Source organism: Aythya ferina (assembly GCF_964211825.1).
Source record: "Aythya ferina genome assembly, chromosome: 23".
NCBI classification, from domain to species: Eukaryota; Metazoa; Chordata; class Aves; order Anseriformes; family Anatidae; genus Aythya; species Aythya ferina.
In genome coordinates, this window is record NC_140321.1 from 3,387,361 (window position 1) to 3,403,468 (window position 16,108).

The 16,108-nt window shown below is 39.4% G+C and overlaps 1 protein-coding gene across 1 annotated transcript in view; it reads left to right on the forward strand.

Annotated features, from left to right (window-relative positions):
- PLA2G4C (phospholipase A2 group IVC) overlaps positions 1–16,108 on the forward strand; it is a 20,116-nt gene continuing 4,008 nt past the window's right edge. The window contains exons 1-13 of the mRNA XM_084496090.1: positions 1–76; positions 2,127–2,246; positions 3,081–3,223; positions 7,186–7,381; positions 7,625–7,742; positions 10,024–10,164; positions 11,323–11,376; positions 11,926–12,003; positions 12,561–12,683; positions 12,792–12,923; positions 13,162–13,212; positions 14,607–14,702; positions 15,754–15,908. Of these exons, the coding sequence (XP_084352216.1) occupies positions 65–76; positions 2,127–2,246; positions 3,081–3,223; positions 7,186–7,381; positions 7,625–7,742; positions 10,024–10,164; positions 11,323–11,376; positions 11,926–12,003; positions 12,561–12,683; positions 12,792–12,923; positions 13,162–13,212; positions 14,607–14,702; positions 15,754–15,908 (1,419 nt within the window). The 5' untranslated portion in view covers positions 1–64. The remainder of the gene's footprint in view (positions 77–2,126; positions 2,247–3,080; positions 3,224–7,185; positions 7,382–7,624; positions 7,743–10,023; positions 10,165–11,322; positions 11,377–11,925; positions 12,004–12,560; positions 12,684–12,791; positions 12,924–13,161; positions 13,213–14,606; positions 14,703–15,753; positions 15,909–16,108) is intronic.

A 16,108-nucleotide genomic window follows, 5' to 3' on the forward strand; every position in this document is an offset into this window, starting at 1 on the left:
GAACTAAAACATTGCTCTTCATAACTTTTTCAGAGATCTATAGGATACCAAGACAGACATCTCAATGGCTACCGAGGTATGCTCTTTCCCTTACCCTAGTTTCCCTCTCTATTTTCTAATTCTTCTTCTGTCTGCTTCATTGTCCATATTCTATGACACTTATGTAATAATGATTTTGAAAATGGATGTTCTATGTACTTCATGCATATGTTACTCTGCATAGTATTTGTAGGGACTAACTTCAATTTTTTGAGTCTTCCTGTCTAGATAATATCAAAAGATAAACCTCCAAAACATGAATGATAGCAAGGATAGGATTCATCTCAGGGACTGCAAACATCTGCAATACAGATTTCTACATATGAGCTAATCATGAATGCATTTCCTAGTGAAGTGGAACAGTGCAACAGTATCTCTGGGGTGTATGAAATATGGTTTAGGAGTGGTATTCTAGAAGAGGTTGTTTCTCTCCATTGATGTTAAGAGATGTTAATGTTAATGTCAAGAAATGTTAATGGCTATAACTGACATGGAGAAGGCTGAGGTACTCAACAATATTTTGCCTCAGTATTCACATGCAATTGCTCATTCAATACCTCCCAGGTCACAGAATCTCAGGGCAGGGACCGGGGGAATGAAGCTTCCTCTGTAGGAGAAAGCAAGGTTCGATACCATCAGAAGAATCTGAATATGCACAAGTTGATGGGGCCTGATGAGTTGCATCCAGGGATGCTCAGGGAACTGGGAGATGAAGTTGCTAAGTGCATAAGGAATTGGCTGGATGGTCACATTAAAACAGTTGCAGTCAATATCTCAATGTCCAGGTGGAGACCAGTGGTGTCTCATCCCCTCAGGGTTCTATTTTGGGAATTCAGCCAAGCCAAGTGTAAGGTTCTGCACCTGGCTTCGGGCAATCACAAATATTAATACAGACTATGTGATGAATGGATTGAGAGCAGCCCTGCAGAAAAGGAGTTGGGGGTATTGGTGGATGAAACACTTGACATGAACTGGTAATGTGTGCTTACAACCCAGAAAGCCAATTTTATTCTGGGCTGCATCAAAAAGCCCATGGCCAGCAGATCAAGGGGGATGGTTCTCCCAATCTCTTCTGCTTTCATGATATCCTGCTAGGAATACTGCATCCAGCTCTGTGGCCCCCAGCATAAGAGAGACATGGACCTATTACAGACAGTCCAGAGGAGAACCACAAAGATGATCAGAGCATGGAACACTTCTCCTATGAAGATAGGTTGAGAGAGCTGGGGTTATTTGAATTAAAGAAGTCTCCTTCTCTAAGGAAGAGGAAAGAGCAATAAAGGGAGACCTTATAGAGGTCTTCCAATACTTACAGAAAGCCTCCAGAAAAGATTGGGAGATGCTTTACCAGGGTGTGTAATGAGAGGACAAGGGGCAATGTTTTCAAACTAAGAGAGAGTAAATTTAGACTGGATATAAGGAAGCAATTCTTCACAATGAGGGTGGTGAAGCACTGGGACAGGTTGCCTAGAGAAATTGTGGATGCTCCCTCCCTGGAAGTGTTTATGGCCAGCTTAGATGGGGCTTTGAGCAACATGGTCTAGTGGAAGGTATGTCTTCCCAGACATGCCCGGAGTGTTGGAACTAGATTACCTTTAAAGGTCCCTTCCAACCAAAACTGTTCAGTGTTTGTGCGATTCTATGATTCTATTATGTTCAGGTACTGTAGATCTCAGGGTGAAATCTAAGTGAAACGAAATGAAGTGAAATGAATGCTGCCACAAACATATATCAGATCTATAAGAGAAACCTGGGAAAGTTATATTTCTTTAGGCTATTGTGAACATTAGTTCCAGCTAGACATTTGTTTTTAACTGAAAGATATATCATTGACTCAAGGAAATCAATTGTTGAATTCGACTGCAGTTGATAAATTGTTTCAACAAGAATTCTGCCCTTCTATCCTCTATTTAAAGTATACTAGAAAAATGAGTTCTCTGATCTTCTTTTTGATGATGTTAGGTATTAAATCAGGGTAAACATTGGTTAGTCTGTGGAGAGCCAGATCATATGTATGGATATTGTATATTAAATTTTATGTAGTGAGAAATGGTTTTACCCTGAATGTGTTTCACTTTTTATGCCAGGTTACTAATGAAGTTCGTTTGTCTAGCGATCTCTCAGAAGGTGAGGTAAAAGCCACTAAGAATAGAAGAAGAAGAGTGCAGATGTGCCTGCATGAATTACTTGATGTTCATTTTGACGAGGTAAGCACTGACAATCATGTTAAGGTAAAAAGGATAACACTCCCGTGATGTAACACAGACTGTCATTTGAAGTGAGGTCATATTATTGACCTCAAGAAAATTAACTGTATATCAGCCAAAACCAGCACAACATCACATGGTATGAAATATTCCTTTAGTCCATCTGGGTCAGTTGTCCCATACCTATTATGTTGCCTCCTAGCCTCCTGCTCACCCACAGCCTGCTTTCTGGGAGTGGAGTGTGGAGTGGGAATGAGAGAGTCTTGATGCTGTGGCAGCACTGTTCAGTAACAGTCAAATTATTGGTGTGTTATTAGTACCATTCTAGCCTCAAATCCAAAATACAGCACCATAGTGGCTGCTATAAAGAAAGTTGACTTTAATCTAGTCAAATGCAGTACAGCATACTTCTTTAGAAATGTCTTGGCTGGCTATAATAGTTCTATCTTTCACTTTTGGAAAAAAATAAAAAATAAAGGTCTTGGTGACGGAAAGGGAACAGAGAAACACAGTACATACTTCTCAAGACATAGTTATATTTTAAAGCAACATCACAGAAACATAGTCGGAACAAAATTGCGTATCAGAAAGACAAGTGCGGTTCATTCATGGTGGGACAATATAAAGGAGAACATAATTTGTGACCGTTATGTAAAGGGAAAAGAGAAATAGGGGAAAGCAGGTAGATTATGGAATGTGTCCTAAACAAAACTAACAGGTGAGTTGAGAACTTCAAGGGCCCTTATCCCTGACTGTTTGTTAAGCCTTTGCTCTAAAAAGAGTGCATCAAGATTAACCTTTATGTACTGGTGTTTTCTGTCTTCCTCTCCTCAGAATAATGTACCTAACATTGTTGTTCTGGGATCAGGAGGAGGCCTGCGTGCTATGATAGCCCTGCTAGGAACCTTGGTGGAGCTGAAAAATCAGAATATCTTGGATGCTGTCATGTATCTGTGTGGGGTGTCTGGATCCACTTGGTAGGTACCTGTTGACTGGTGTGATAGTAAGTGAACTGCTTCATAGATTCAGTAGAAATCTGACACTTTCTTCACTGTTCAGAACCCTGTATGGGGCTCACAACTGATGAACCTAGCGGCCGGTGAGATGTGGCCTGTAAAAAGGTGAGAGGCAGAGGAAATACTTATAATATCACCTACAGTCCAGCAAGACTGATCTTTCATCCCTAGAGAGGAAGAGCCTCTCAATTAAGCTAACTCTGTCTTACCTTCTTGAAGATATATTTCCCCTTGTTTACAGGTTAATGACGATGAGGAGAGCAGAAAAGTGACAACCAGCTAGGAAAATGTTGAAAACTTCTGGGTATCATACTACTCAGAAGTAAAGGGGCTTGTTTGATAGAGGCTATGTTACGTTTAGAAAGGGCCTATAAAACTTAGCTACATCTTTCGAGTGTATGGGAATGACTCAAGGTGCATAAATGTAAACACCTAGTACCATTTTACCTACTTTGCCTGCCCCCTGCCTGTTGGGAAAAGCACTGGGTCTCCTACATAAACTGCATCAAATCTACTAAATTTGTAGTGATGTCTCACACACATGACACGTTAAATAACGTTATATATATGCATGGTTATTCTCTTGAATTTTGTACTTGATTTACTTTTCAGATGTATCTTTTATGCAATGGAAAGAAACGACATTCAGGAACAGGAGCCATTTTACTTTAAGGTCTATGTGCACCATTGTCAGCGACATGCATGGATTGTTGCATACTTAATTTAGACAACTAAATACATGTGCCTGTATGTGAAATATACACCTAGCCTTCTCTTTTATTTAAGGGGATAGGTTTATGATCTGTAAAGATAGACTTATAGCAACAGCTTAGATGTTATAGAAGAAAATTCTGGTTTTATTCAGGTGGTTCACAAGGACACAGGTCTACAGCTCCTATGGAAGTCTTGGACACTTTACACCTCAAGTGTCACTATCTGTGGTTAGAAGCCCTATGTGGTGTCTGCACTAATCCCAAACATCCTCACAGTAGACGGATAGGATGCCATCCAGAACGACCTAGACAGATTTGACAGGTGGACCTCTTTGAACCTCTCAAAGTTCAAACAACGCCAAGTGTATGGTCCTGCTTCTTGTCTGGGGCAATCCTAAGCACAAATACAGGCTGTGCTGTGAATGGACTGATAATAGCCCTGAGGAGAAGGAGCTGGCAGTGTTGCTGGATGAAAAACTCAACAGGAGCTGGCAATGTGTGCTGGTAACCCAGAAAGCCAAGCCCATATCCTGGGCTGCATCAAAACAAGCATGGCCAGTAGGTTGAAGGAGGTGATTCTCTCCCTCTTCTCTGCTCTCATGAGACCCCATCTAGAGAACAGTATTCAGCTCCAACATAATAATGACATGGACCTGTTAGAGCAAGTCTAGAAGAGAGTCACGAAGATGATCAGAGGGCCGGAGCACCTCTTCTACAAAGACAGGGTGAGGGAGTTGTGGTTGTTCAGCCTGGAGAAGAAATGGCTCCAGGGAGTCCTTACAGCAGCCTTCCAGTATTTAAAGAGGGCCTCATGAGAAAGCTGAAGAGGAACTCTTTAACAGAGAGTGTAGTGATAGGACAAAGCATAATGGTTTTAAACTAAAAGAGGTAGGTTGAAATTAGATATATTAAGAAGAAATGTCAGTCTGAGTTTGGTGCTGGGAAAGCTTGTGGAGCAGTTTATCCTGAGTGCCATCACACAGAACTTGCAGGACAACCCTGGCCCAGGGTTGATCAGGCCCTGACAAGGTCCAGTCAGCATGGGTTTATCAAAGGCAGATCCTGCTTGACAAACCTGATCTCCTTCTATGACAAGGTGATGTGCTCAGTGGACAAGGGAAAGGCTGTAGATGTGGTCTACCACATCACCTTCACCTTCAGTAAGGCTTTTGACACTGTTTCCCACAGCATTCTTCTGAAGAAGTTGGGTACTCAAGGCTTGGGCAGGTGTATGCTTTGTTGGGTTAAAACCTGGCTGGGTAGCTGGGCCCAAAGAGTTGTGACGAATGGAGTTAAATCCAGTTGGAGGCTGGTCACTCGTGGTGTCCTCCAGGGCTCAGTATTAGGGCTAGTTGTCTTCAATATCTTTATCAATGATCTGGATGAGGGAATCGAGTGCACCCTCAGTAAGTTTTCAGATGACACCAAGTTAGGCACGAGTGTTGATCTGCTCAAGGATAGGAGAGCTCTGCAGAGGAATCTGGATAGGCTGAACTGGTGGGCTGAGGCCGACTGTATGAGGTTCAACAAGTCTAAGTGCTGGGTCCTGCATTTGGTGCACAACAACTCCAACCAGTGCTACAGGCTTGGGGGAGAGTGGCTGGAGAACTGCCCGGCAGATAGGGACCTGGGGGTATTGGTCACTAGCCATCTGAATACAAGCCAGCAATGTGCTCAGGTGGCTAAGAAGGCCAAAAGCATCCTGGCTTGTATCAGAAATAGCATGGTCAGCAGGACTAAGGAAGTGATTTTCCCCTTGTACCCAGCTCTGGTATGAACACCATGAACATAGTCTTCAGTTTTGGGCCCCCCACTACAAGAAGGACATCGAGGTGCTGGAGCATGTCCAAAGAAAGGCAACAAAGCTGGTGAAGGCTCTAGAGAACCCAAAGAAGGGCAACAAATCCGGTGAAGGGTCTAGAGAACAAGTCTTATGAGGAGCAGCTGAAGGAGCTGGGGTTATTTAGCTTATAGAAAAAAAGGCTCAGAGAGACCTTATGGTACTTTACAATTACCTTAAAAGAGGTTGTAATGAAGTGGGGATCAGTCTCTTCTCCCAAACACCAAGTGATAAGGTGAGGGGAAATGGCCTCAAGCTTTGCCAGAGGAGATTTAGGTTGGATATTAGGAGAAATTTCTTTACTGAAAGGGTTGTGTGGCATTGGAATAGTCTGCCCAGGGAAGTGGTTGAGTCACCATCTCTGGAGGTCTTCAAAAAACATTCTGATGTAGAACTTAGAAACATGGCTTAGTGGTGAACTTGTCAGTGCTAGGTTAAATGTTGGACTAGATGACCTTAGAGGTCTTTTCCAACTTGAATAATTCTATGATTCTATGAAGTGCTTGACTATTAGGGTGGTGAGGCACTGGAACAGATTTTCCAGAGAAGTTGTGGATGTCCCATCCCTGCAGATGTTCAAGGACAGACTGGATGGGGCTTTGGGCAGCCAGATCAAGTGGGAGTTGTTTGTGCCCATTAAAGGGAGAGATTGAAATAGGTTATCTTCAGGGTCACTTCCACCTCAAACTATTCTATGATTCTATGATTTTATGATCTTCAATGTACAGAGTCAATACACAGACAACAGGCTGCTCTTGATGAAGAAAGTAATTCTGTACACCTTAATTTATTAGGTGTTATTAGGGCCATAGAGCTGGTCTTGGAACAGTCCGAGCCCTTCACATCTCTGCAAGTAGCTAGCAGAGATGATATTTTAGTAGGATATGATACCACACTGCAAATGTACCAAATTTATTGGTCCTAATAACAGACCAAAAATTTCACAAGTTTATAAAAATGGTGACATGATGTAATTCATTTTGCTTAAGTCTGTTCCATGTTCTTTAATGGATTATCTGTTTCTTAGCAGGCTTCACATCTTTCCCTCTAAAGAGTTCTGCAAAATCTGTATTCCTACAGCAATTTACCCTAAATAAGTGTCATGTAACCATCTGAAATTCAGCTTCATGTCATCTAATTAATTAAATGACATTATCAGAATGCAAGTGGGAAGCAAATGATCAAGGAACAATGACATCCTTCTATGCTGCAAAGTTCCTTGCTTGCGGAGAAGCCTATGAGTTCTTTTTCTTCCCATACATTTTTTAAACCATTCCAATATCTGCATGCAGATTGAAAGGAAAAAAAAAATCAAAGCTCTATTCATTTCCCTCTTTACTAGAGAACGAATTTTTCTTTCTCCTTAAAAGGTGCATGTCCATGCTGTATACAGATTCAAAATGGTCAGAAAAATTGAAGTCCCTGGAAGAGAATCTAATCAAAATTCTTGCAGTGGACACTTCAAAAGTTATGAAGGCAATAGAATATTTAGAGGAGTCATCAGAAGATGAACATTTCTCACTCACTGATGTCTGGGCCTGTGTTGTATACAAAATACTGCATCAGGTAAGAAACTAATTACAAATACCTTTTGAATGTTTTGAAAATCTCAAAGTAATTGTAACTGAATTTGACTTTGGTGAATGTTTTGAGGAGTTGCATAAATTGAAGCAACATTTTAGAGCATTATGTCTAATCTCTTGATATGTAAAGGTAGAGAGGTTAATCCAACTCCATTCTCCAAAATGGGGTTATCCCCAGTAGTATGGAAGGAAGGAACAACAACTGATGTTCATACTTATTTTCCAGTTTGATGAGAACAAGCTGACTGATTACAGGGATGCCTCAGAGAGTGGAATAAACCCTTACCCAATTTATGCAGCAGTGGATAAGGAAAAACTGAGTAAAGTGGGTGCAAGCTCTCCAGGTAAATATGGGTTCATCTTACAGTATTTTAAATACCATCAGATATCTTAAATACCATTAGGTTCCCTTAAGGTAATGGCAGACATAAACTGTGCTGATATCGAACCCCATTTTGACAAATAATGGAGAAAAAGAGGCACTTCCAGGGGCTGAATCACATTCTGTAAAGGTCACCTGCATGATAGGAGAGTGAGACAACTCCAGAACAGAATAGACTAAACAGGTTAGATAAGACATCAATAAAATAGATCTTCAAAATGTAGGTTGTAGATGAAATTTTATGCAGGTCTCATGTAGCAGCAATTTAAGATGTACTAATTCCTTTACGGTAAATCACAAATTAGTTTGTATGTTTTTTTTTCCTTAGCAGCATTTAATCATTAGTTAATCATTATCATATTTAATACAAGAAGTCAATAGCATTTGCTGCAATCCATACAGTGACTTAGTTAAAGATTTGTAAATAGCAGTGCTCACACACGAGACTTAACGGCAAGGTATTAGCAATTTCTGTAGAGCAAGGGACAGGTGATTTCTATACAACAAGGGATTGGGGGTTTTCTAAACTCAACCCATTGAGTTTCACAAAGAACGAAGAACTTCACCAAGGAATTTTCTTCTTTTGTTGAAGTACTCACCTTCGCCTGACTCAGCTTATTCAGCAGACAATCACTGAACCTCAAGGAGTCTGCCCTAATAGGCATCCCTCCTCAGGGAAAGATCCTAGGTCACAGCTCACTGTGGTCCTGGAGAGCTCAAGGGGGCTTTTTGCTTAGGACCGGTATTTATAGGACTGTGAGATGATTGGCTTTGGTCAGTATTTTTCCATTCTGGCCACAATTCAGGTTAGGTAATCCTTGTGTTGCCAAACCAACCATACAATTCTAGTACTTTCCAAATTGTACAGTTCAGGTAGCCAGGTAGAAGAAGTTCCAGGTTAAGTTAGGGAGTGCCTAATCATCCCAACTCACTGCACTTGTAACAATGGCAAGCCTGACATTGAAGAGTTGCTGGAGGTGAGGGGGCGAGGTGGAGGGAGGGTCTGCACCACGACAATGTAGAAGCTGGGATATAGACATTTGGTGCCATCATAGAACTCCTTGGCCTCCACCTGAGTATTCAGAGGGGCTCAGTTCTTTTGTAAAGTTCTCTCTATTCACATTTGAGAATCCTTATGTCATAAAAGTGACTCAGGATGTTCTGTGACAAAGGGGGAATTTGTACCTCCTTTTAGTAAACCTTTTTAGTAAGATTTAGTCATGATCATCAGACAGCTGCTCAATTAGGGAGATGAGCGGGAGAGAGCACACACACAAAATTTGCAGTAGTTTATATACTATTTGCAATAAGGCACTATGCAAACATATACAATCATATTGTTACAGCAGTCCCAACTCTGCAAAACATCTTCCCTTATTCCATGCAAAACAGAGCTTTGGCACAGGACAGGTGTGGGCCTTGGGTTGGCACCAATCCTTTGTTATGTGTTCCTGAGGCCTTGATCTTCTCTGAAGCTGATTTTTTCTCAAAACAGGAATTTTGGTGTTTCTCTCAAATAATCTGTTTGTTGTTCCCAGCCCATCAGATGAAAGTGCTCAGGCCAATGTTTATAGCTCTGGGCAGAGACAAAGTGATCAGGTCCTAACTTCTAGGCAGAAGGCCTAACCCTTTCATTGCAGAGCACGTAGCACAGAGCAGGCAGAGTGGTTAACCCTTGCCTCACTCTTACCATACTCTGCCTACTTCACCTACTCCTCTATAACAGTATGGGCTTCCTTTCCATCCTACATCATAACAGTCAGCTCCAGGCAGATGACTCAGTTCAGGATAGGTCCCTGGTACCATAAGTCCCTGGTAACATATATGCAGGTACTTGAATCAAGCCCTTTCTCTTCTCTTCACTGACACTAAAGTGTATTAGGGCAGTCACGCCACATGAGCAGAAGGACTCTCTTAGTTTATAAGCATTGAGAGGCCTATGAGCACATCTGAGAGATTTATTCAGAGCTGTACAATTTGACGGATGATCTGCAGGAATCCCAGACCTTTCAGGTGTAGCAGTTGGAGGCCAGGTTATAAAGGATACCAAGAGCATAAAAAGCAGCAGACATAGCATGCTATGACTATCTTTGTTCCCCATATGAAAATTCATCTTTGTCAGCTAAAGTCAGGTGATTTGAGAAAGGAAAAGAAAAACAACCTGAATGCTATCTTGGGATGGTGAGGTCAGCTATACTTCTGAATATTGTGTGACAAAACACAATATTCTTTGATTTTCTCAGAGACCTGGTTTGAATTCACTCCACATGAGGCTGGATATACTGCCTTGGGTGCTTTTGTGAGTACGGAGAACTTTGGAAGTAAATTTGAAAACGGTACACTGATGGAGAAGAATAAGAAGAAAACCATTTGTTACATGCAAGGTAAATCTTCCTGATTCTTCTTTGCAGAATATCTATCTATCTATATATATTTGTATTCTGTATATATATACAGGTATATATGGAGATATATATATATATATATAAACAGGTATACTATTCTGTATCTTTCTGCAGGTTATAATAATGTAGCTATTATTGTATTTTGTGTGTGTATATATATTACATATGCATGCATAGTAACGGAGAATTCTGGAGACCAGTTTGTCTCTCTTTAAACGTCCACATGGGAACATCTGAATACCTCTCTACTCTCCACTACCTAAACTGACCGGTTTTATGTGGTCATTAAGGAAAATTAGAGACCTCCATCCTAGGTTAGTAAAGTTAGTAGAATATTCCCAGCCTAACTGTCTAAATGTTTTATAATCTCAGCATATTTACTTTACAGGGAGTGATGCTTCCCAAATCAGATGCACCCTGTGAGGACTGGTTCCTCCTATTATTTCAATTTGTTTCACTCTGTTTCAGTCCAGGTGCCAAATCTTTTTATTCCCTACCTACAGCTGCAAATATCATCTCACTTGTCTACAACACATCTAAATACATGTATCACCCTTAAACACATCTTGCATTTAATCACTTCATGCCCCAGTCTCCTCAGAACATGCTCTATCATTCCCTCTAGGAAAAACAAAACAAAACAAAACAAAACACAAACTCAACAAACAAACATAAAATCCACTCTAATTCTGGCTATTTAATTAATTCAGACAGAAAAAAAAATAATAATCAAAACACAGTGAAGAAATGAAGAGTACTTATGGCTCTGGTCTCATGTGTGGGGTCTGCCCAGGGAAGTGTTCAACCAAGAGTTCTACAGTGTGAGAGTATTCAGTGGTTGCCATGGGATACTGGCCTTAATGTAAAAAAATTAAAAATAGCCCACTGAACTGTAGACCTGGCATGAGGAAGAAGGAATAAATCAGATTTTAAGCTGTATAATCCTTTCAGTGGACAATAAGGGAAAACTATGCAAGTAGTTTTGATTTAGACTTCTACCTTATACGTTTTGAAAGTTAGGTAAGAGGAGTGTACTATTGAAAGGCAATCTTGTATTGAATTCTTAGTAAGACAAACATAAAACAAGTATTTTAACCACTTTTTTTTTTTTTTTTTTTTTTTTTTTTTTCCTTTCAGGCTTATGGGGGAGTGCTTTGGGAAGCATGGAAGAAAATCTAAAGGCTATACTAGGTACTCTATTTTTTTCTGTTGCCTCTGTGTTCAAATTACAAATTGAGCATATACTTCAAATTACCCGTGGGCACTTCAAATTACACATGGGCATTGAATATACTGCTAATTGAGACTTGAAGTGTCAGTCATGACTACATCTGCTGCGGGATGTTAAGGGCAACAAGAAGGGCTTTGTAGGTACATAATCATCAAAAGGAAGACTAAGTAAAATGTGGACCTGCTGCTGAAATGGAGGCAGGCAGGAATCCTGGTGGCAAAGGACATGCATAAAGTTGAGTTACTTGGTCCTTCTTTGCTTCACTCTTTATCTGACACTTAAAATGCAGATCTATGAGTGATGAACAGAACCAGTAGGAGAATAGTGCTCTTCTAGAGTGCCAGACAGAAGACAGGGGAGATCTTTCAAGGAATCTAAAATGGAACTGTACTTATATTTACATGTAAGTGCAAGGCTAGATTTCTTGATGTCTTTTACTGAAAGACAATGACTATTTTATGAGAAGGGGTATTCTTATTTTAATTATCTTTTTATTTATTTCTTTCTAGACTATATCGAGTGGTTGTTACAAAGCTTACTAAGGTCCTGTGAGACAAGGATATGCAACCCATATGGATATGGTCATGGTGAGTTATTGTGATTCTTTGTGCTTTTTTGCCTTTTTTTTTTTTTTTAATTAAACACTCTGATTTGCTTTCCCCATGTAATCCCTTAGGGGACTGTTAGGATTGTCAGGCAAGGTACAAGGAAATCCAGGCTTTTTTCCCCCTCTCACACATGTAATAATTTGTAAGGTCTTCAACATGTAACTAATTCCCAGTTACTCCAACTTTTGCTACTCCTCCTGCTGTTGTGTTTCATGGAGCTTTTCTTCCAGAATGAAAACAAAGACTATTTCTATTCTGGTATGATTGTATAGCCATCCAGATGTGAAAAGCTCATTGTTAGATGTTTTTATTGTCAGCAAGGAGAAATATTCACTTTGCTACATGGTTCCTCTCACCAGTTTAAACTTTTTTAGGATAAGACAAATGAGGGCAGGCTTTCTACAGATTCCGTCTGATACAATGACTACATCTTCACTAATTCATGTTAGTTATCATCTACTTAGATCAATACCACCATGCTGATGTTTGGTAAGATAAATTCCATCCTGATGTAACTTCTATCTTGTCTTTCTTAGAAAGTATGTCAAATACCACTGAGTTTTCTCAGACTGTTTTGCTTCTACTAGAACTTCAGCTGTGTGCCGTAAGTGGGAGAGATCCTGAAGAAGTCTTCAATAAATTGTTGAAAATGTTGTCAGGCAAGTGAATGATGTGGAAGTTTTTCGTACCTGCACTCTCAGTAATCTGACTTCACAAATTCCTTTGTTGTGTATTCTTATACTTTCCTTTTCTTCTTTTCTCTTTTTAAGAAGATGAAAAAAAACGTGCATCCTACCAAATGTGCCTTAAACTGCATAAGACTTGGGTGATGAAAACAAAGGAGGAAAGAATAGAGAGCTGTGTTAATCTGTGCAAAGAAATAGAAAAGGAATTTAGAGGCAAGTATTGCACATTAATGCTTACTGTAATGGTGATGCTCTCCTCACCCCGTTTAGAAAAATTCACAGGTTTTTCTACAAATCCTGTGATTTATTACAAAAGCCCACATGCATTTGTTGGAAAAAGTTGTCATGTAAGTTGAAGTGTATTTGTTTCTTTAATATCACTGGCTTTTAGCTTTTTCTCCACTTCATTTTCCTTTCATTTTTTCATTTTTTAACACTTTCATTTTTTCAGAGTGTCTTGGACAAGAAGGTACTCCAGAAGAAATGTCACGATCATTGCATGGCAAGTTTGTCTCATTTTTAATATCTTTTATTGCTCTTTATATCATATGTGCGTTCAAAAAAATCCATCTTTGGAGGATTGTGAACATAAATTCTAGTGTAAATCTTATGTAGGGTCATTGTGGGATGATCTAGTGAAAACTATAGTATAGAATGTATCAATGATATTCCAGTTTTCAATGTTCATAAAGCTTTCTGTTCTCGTGAAAGTAATTAGAATCTGTCTTCTGGAGTAAATAAATTAGGAAGCCTAATCCTGAACAATCAGTTTCCCATGTATTCTTGTTCCTGAGTGAGCCTGTACTTCTCAGGCATTCAAAACTGATGAAGTATATGTTGAAGAGTGGATTTCTCAGTGGATTGCTATTAGCTACTTAGCATGCATTACTCTCAAGTGTTATTTGGAACATCCATCACTAGAGACATTTTGAAATAAAAAGTCATGAAATAAGAAATCCTATAGCAAGCACTTTTGGCAGCTAATCAAAATCTCCACCCTTTTATCTGCTTAGATAGAAGTAACTTTTAGTTACTTTTAGCACTAAAGTTTTAAGTAACTGAACTCATTTAGCTTATATCTACAACATTTATTGGACTATGAGTCGAATGAAGATTATTTGGATTTATTTTAAAAAAGACCGAGAAGAGGTCTAAGCAAGACACAAGTAAATTTCAAATAAGAATTTCCTGTTGAAGTTCCTAGAATATATTTGCAATGTTAAGCTGATATATCACATGTGTAGATCCAGGGCTCTACTAGTTCCATCACCCACTGTGTATGGGCAGCTTTTTGCCAACTCCTTCTGGAGCAAATTGGTTGGTGTTATGAGATTAAATATGGCCATTGCTTCTTTAATCTCCTGTGCTTGTTCCAAGGATTGTGTACACAGATCATACCTGGACTGTCTTTGCCCAATACAGTCCTCCAAATTATCGCATTGAGCTGGTTTTCTCACATTTTCTCACATGATCTCTTGAATTTCTCATGGTTTTCTGCCAGTATTCCCCACCTTGCACAGTTTGTTCTACTGGGCTGTAACCTGGCTCTCACTTTATCCATGGGACTTTCAGCTGGAAAGAAAATTAAAAGAAAGAACACTCTCTGAGCCACAAGAATGTTGCAAGGGACCCAGAAAAGATCAGGCCTTGACTGACTTATTCAAATCTGTTTCAAGTGGGCTAAGATTCCACTGACTGATGTTAATTATCTGAACTAGTGAAAAGTATGGTTCTTTTTCTTTGGAAGCACTTGGGCCTTGGCACTAAGGCTGGCTGTATACTATCAGCACGTATGTTCTTCTGACATGATGCATCTTCACCAGATTTGGTTGCACCAGTCAAAAAGTGAAGTTGTCTAGATTCAACTATGTTCTAAATTGTTTTCTCTCTTCTTAGCTGGCTTATGGAGTATCTTCAGGATCCTGACTAAAACAATGAAGTGTACTTTAAACTGGATGTGGGGAACAACTAATAACTTCCTTTACAAGTGCCGTAGAAACTCCAATGAAATCTTTTTTTATTTAAGATTCAAAAAATACAAACTGGTTATGTTATCTGACTTGATTGATGGAGCAGAATGCATGGGATCTGGTAGAGCTTTTAGGCTGTGCTTTTGTGATGTTAAACCAATAAAACTGTCTTTGCCATTTATTTATTTTTTTAATACAGCAAGTTAGATAACTTTCCTTTCCAAGATCCACCCTCTCTTAATAGCATCCCATTGTGGGCAGCAACTAAACAAGTCACAAACATAATTTTATTTCACACTACTGGAATCCAGACCTGCAATATCATTGCAGACACATAAGATACTAGCTCAATTCAGTCACATAAACACAGGCATCCAACATCACACAAACTGCCCTGAGTTCAGGGGACTACAACATTAAGGTGAAAAGTACAAAAGAAAATCTACAGAACCCCTGTGCCCATTTGCAGGAGAACCTGGAGGACACAGATAGGAGACTAAGGAGGTGGAACTAGACAGCTAAGTTAATGAAAATGAGTTGTGTTCCTGGCATATGGACAGTAACATGGGTCTCTAGATTCTATCGCCTGCACTAACTGAATGCTCACTTAAAATAATGGAAGTTTGGGCACCTAGCTTAAAAGCAGAAACCTTTTTTTAGACAGATATATTTAAGTGTCATGATCTTGAGGTAGCTCATCTGTTCATTTTTCCCTCAAAGATCTTATCTTAAAATGACTAGTGCATATTTCTAGGGGCATAATCTCTTCTAAAAGATCATCAGAAATTTTGGTCTAAAACTGACTACAGTTTCAGAGAAAGAGGTGGCTCATATGGATGTAGATTCCTCCTGTCAGAATACAGTTGGACATCTGGTTGGGTGTGAGATGCAGGTTCCTATATATTTTTGGGATGCATAATCAATAAAGTCTGATATACTCTTTTGGGGCTGGTCATATATATATATATATATATATATATATATATACATATTTGTCTTCATGAATCTCATTGCTTTTTTTTTCCTTTTTTTTTTTTTTTTCCTTTTTTTTTTTTTTTTTTCCATTGGACTAGCTAACATTCAGTCCTCTCACTTGTTCGAAAACAAAACCATCTCCTTGATTGATGCTGGCCTGGCAATAAATTCTGCCTATCCTCTGGTACTTAGAAAACAGCGTCAGACAGATCTTATCCTTTCCTTTGACTTCAGCTCTGGAGATCCTTTTAAGGTACATATGTGGTTATCTCTTGTAGAACCTACTTTGGGGTTGATTGCGTGGACTTTTTTTCAAGGCAGTTGGCAGAAACATATATTTTTAGAACTTGAGGCATTTTATCTGTCTTGTTCACAGGTATTTGATGATATGCTCTCAGGTTATCAAGCTATCAGGTTATCAAAGGTGCATAAAAGCAACAAAGAGAGCACTCA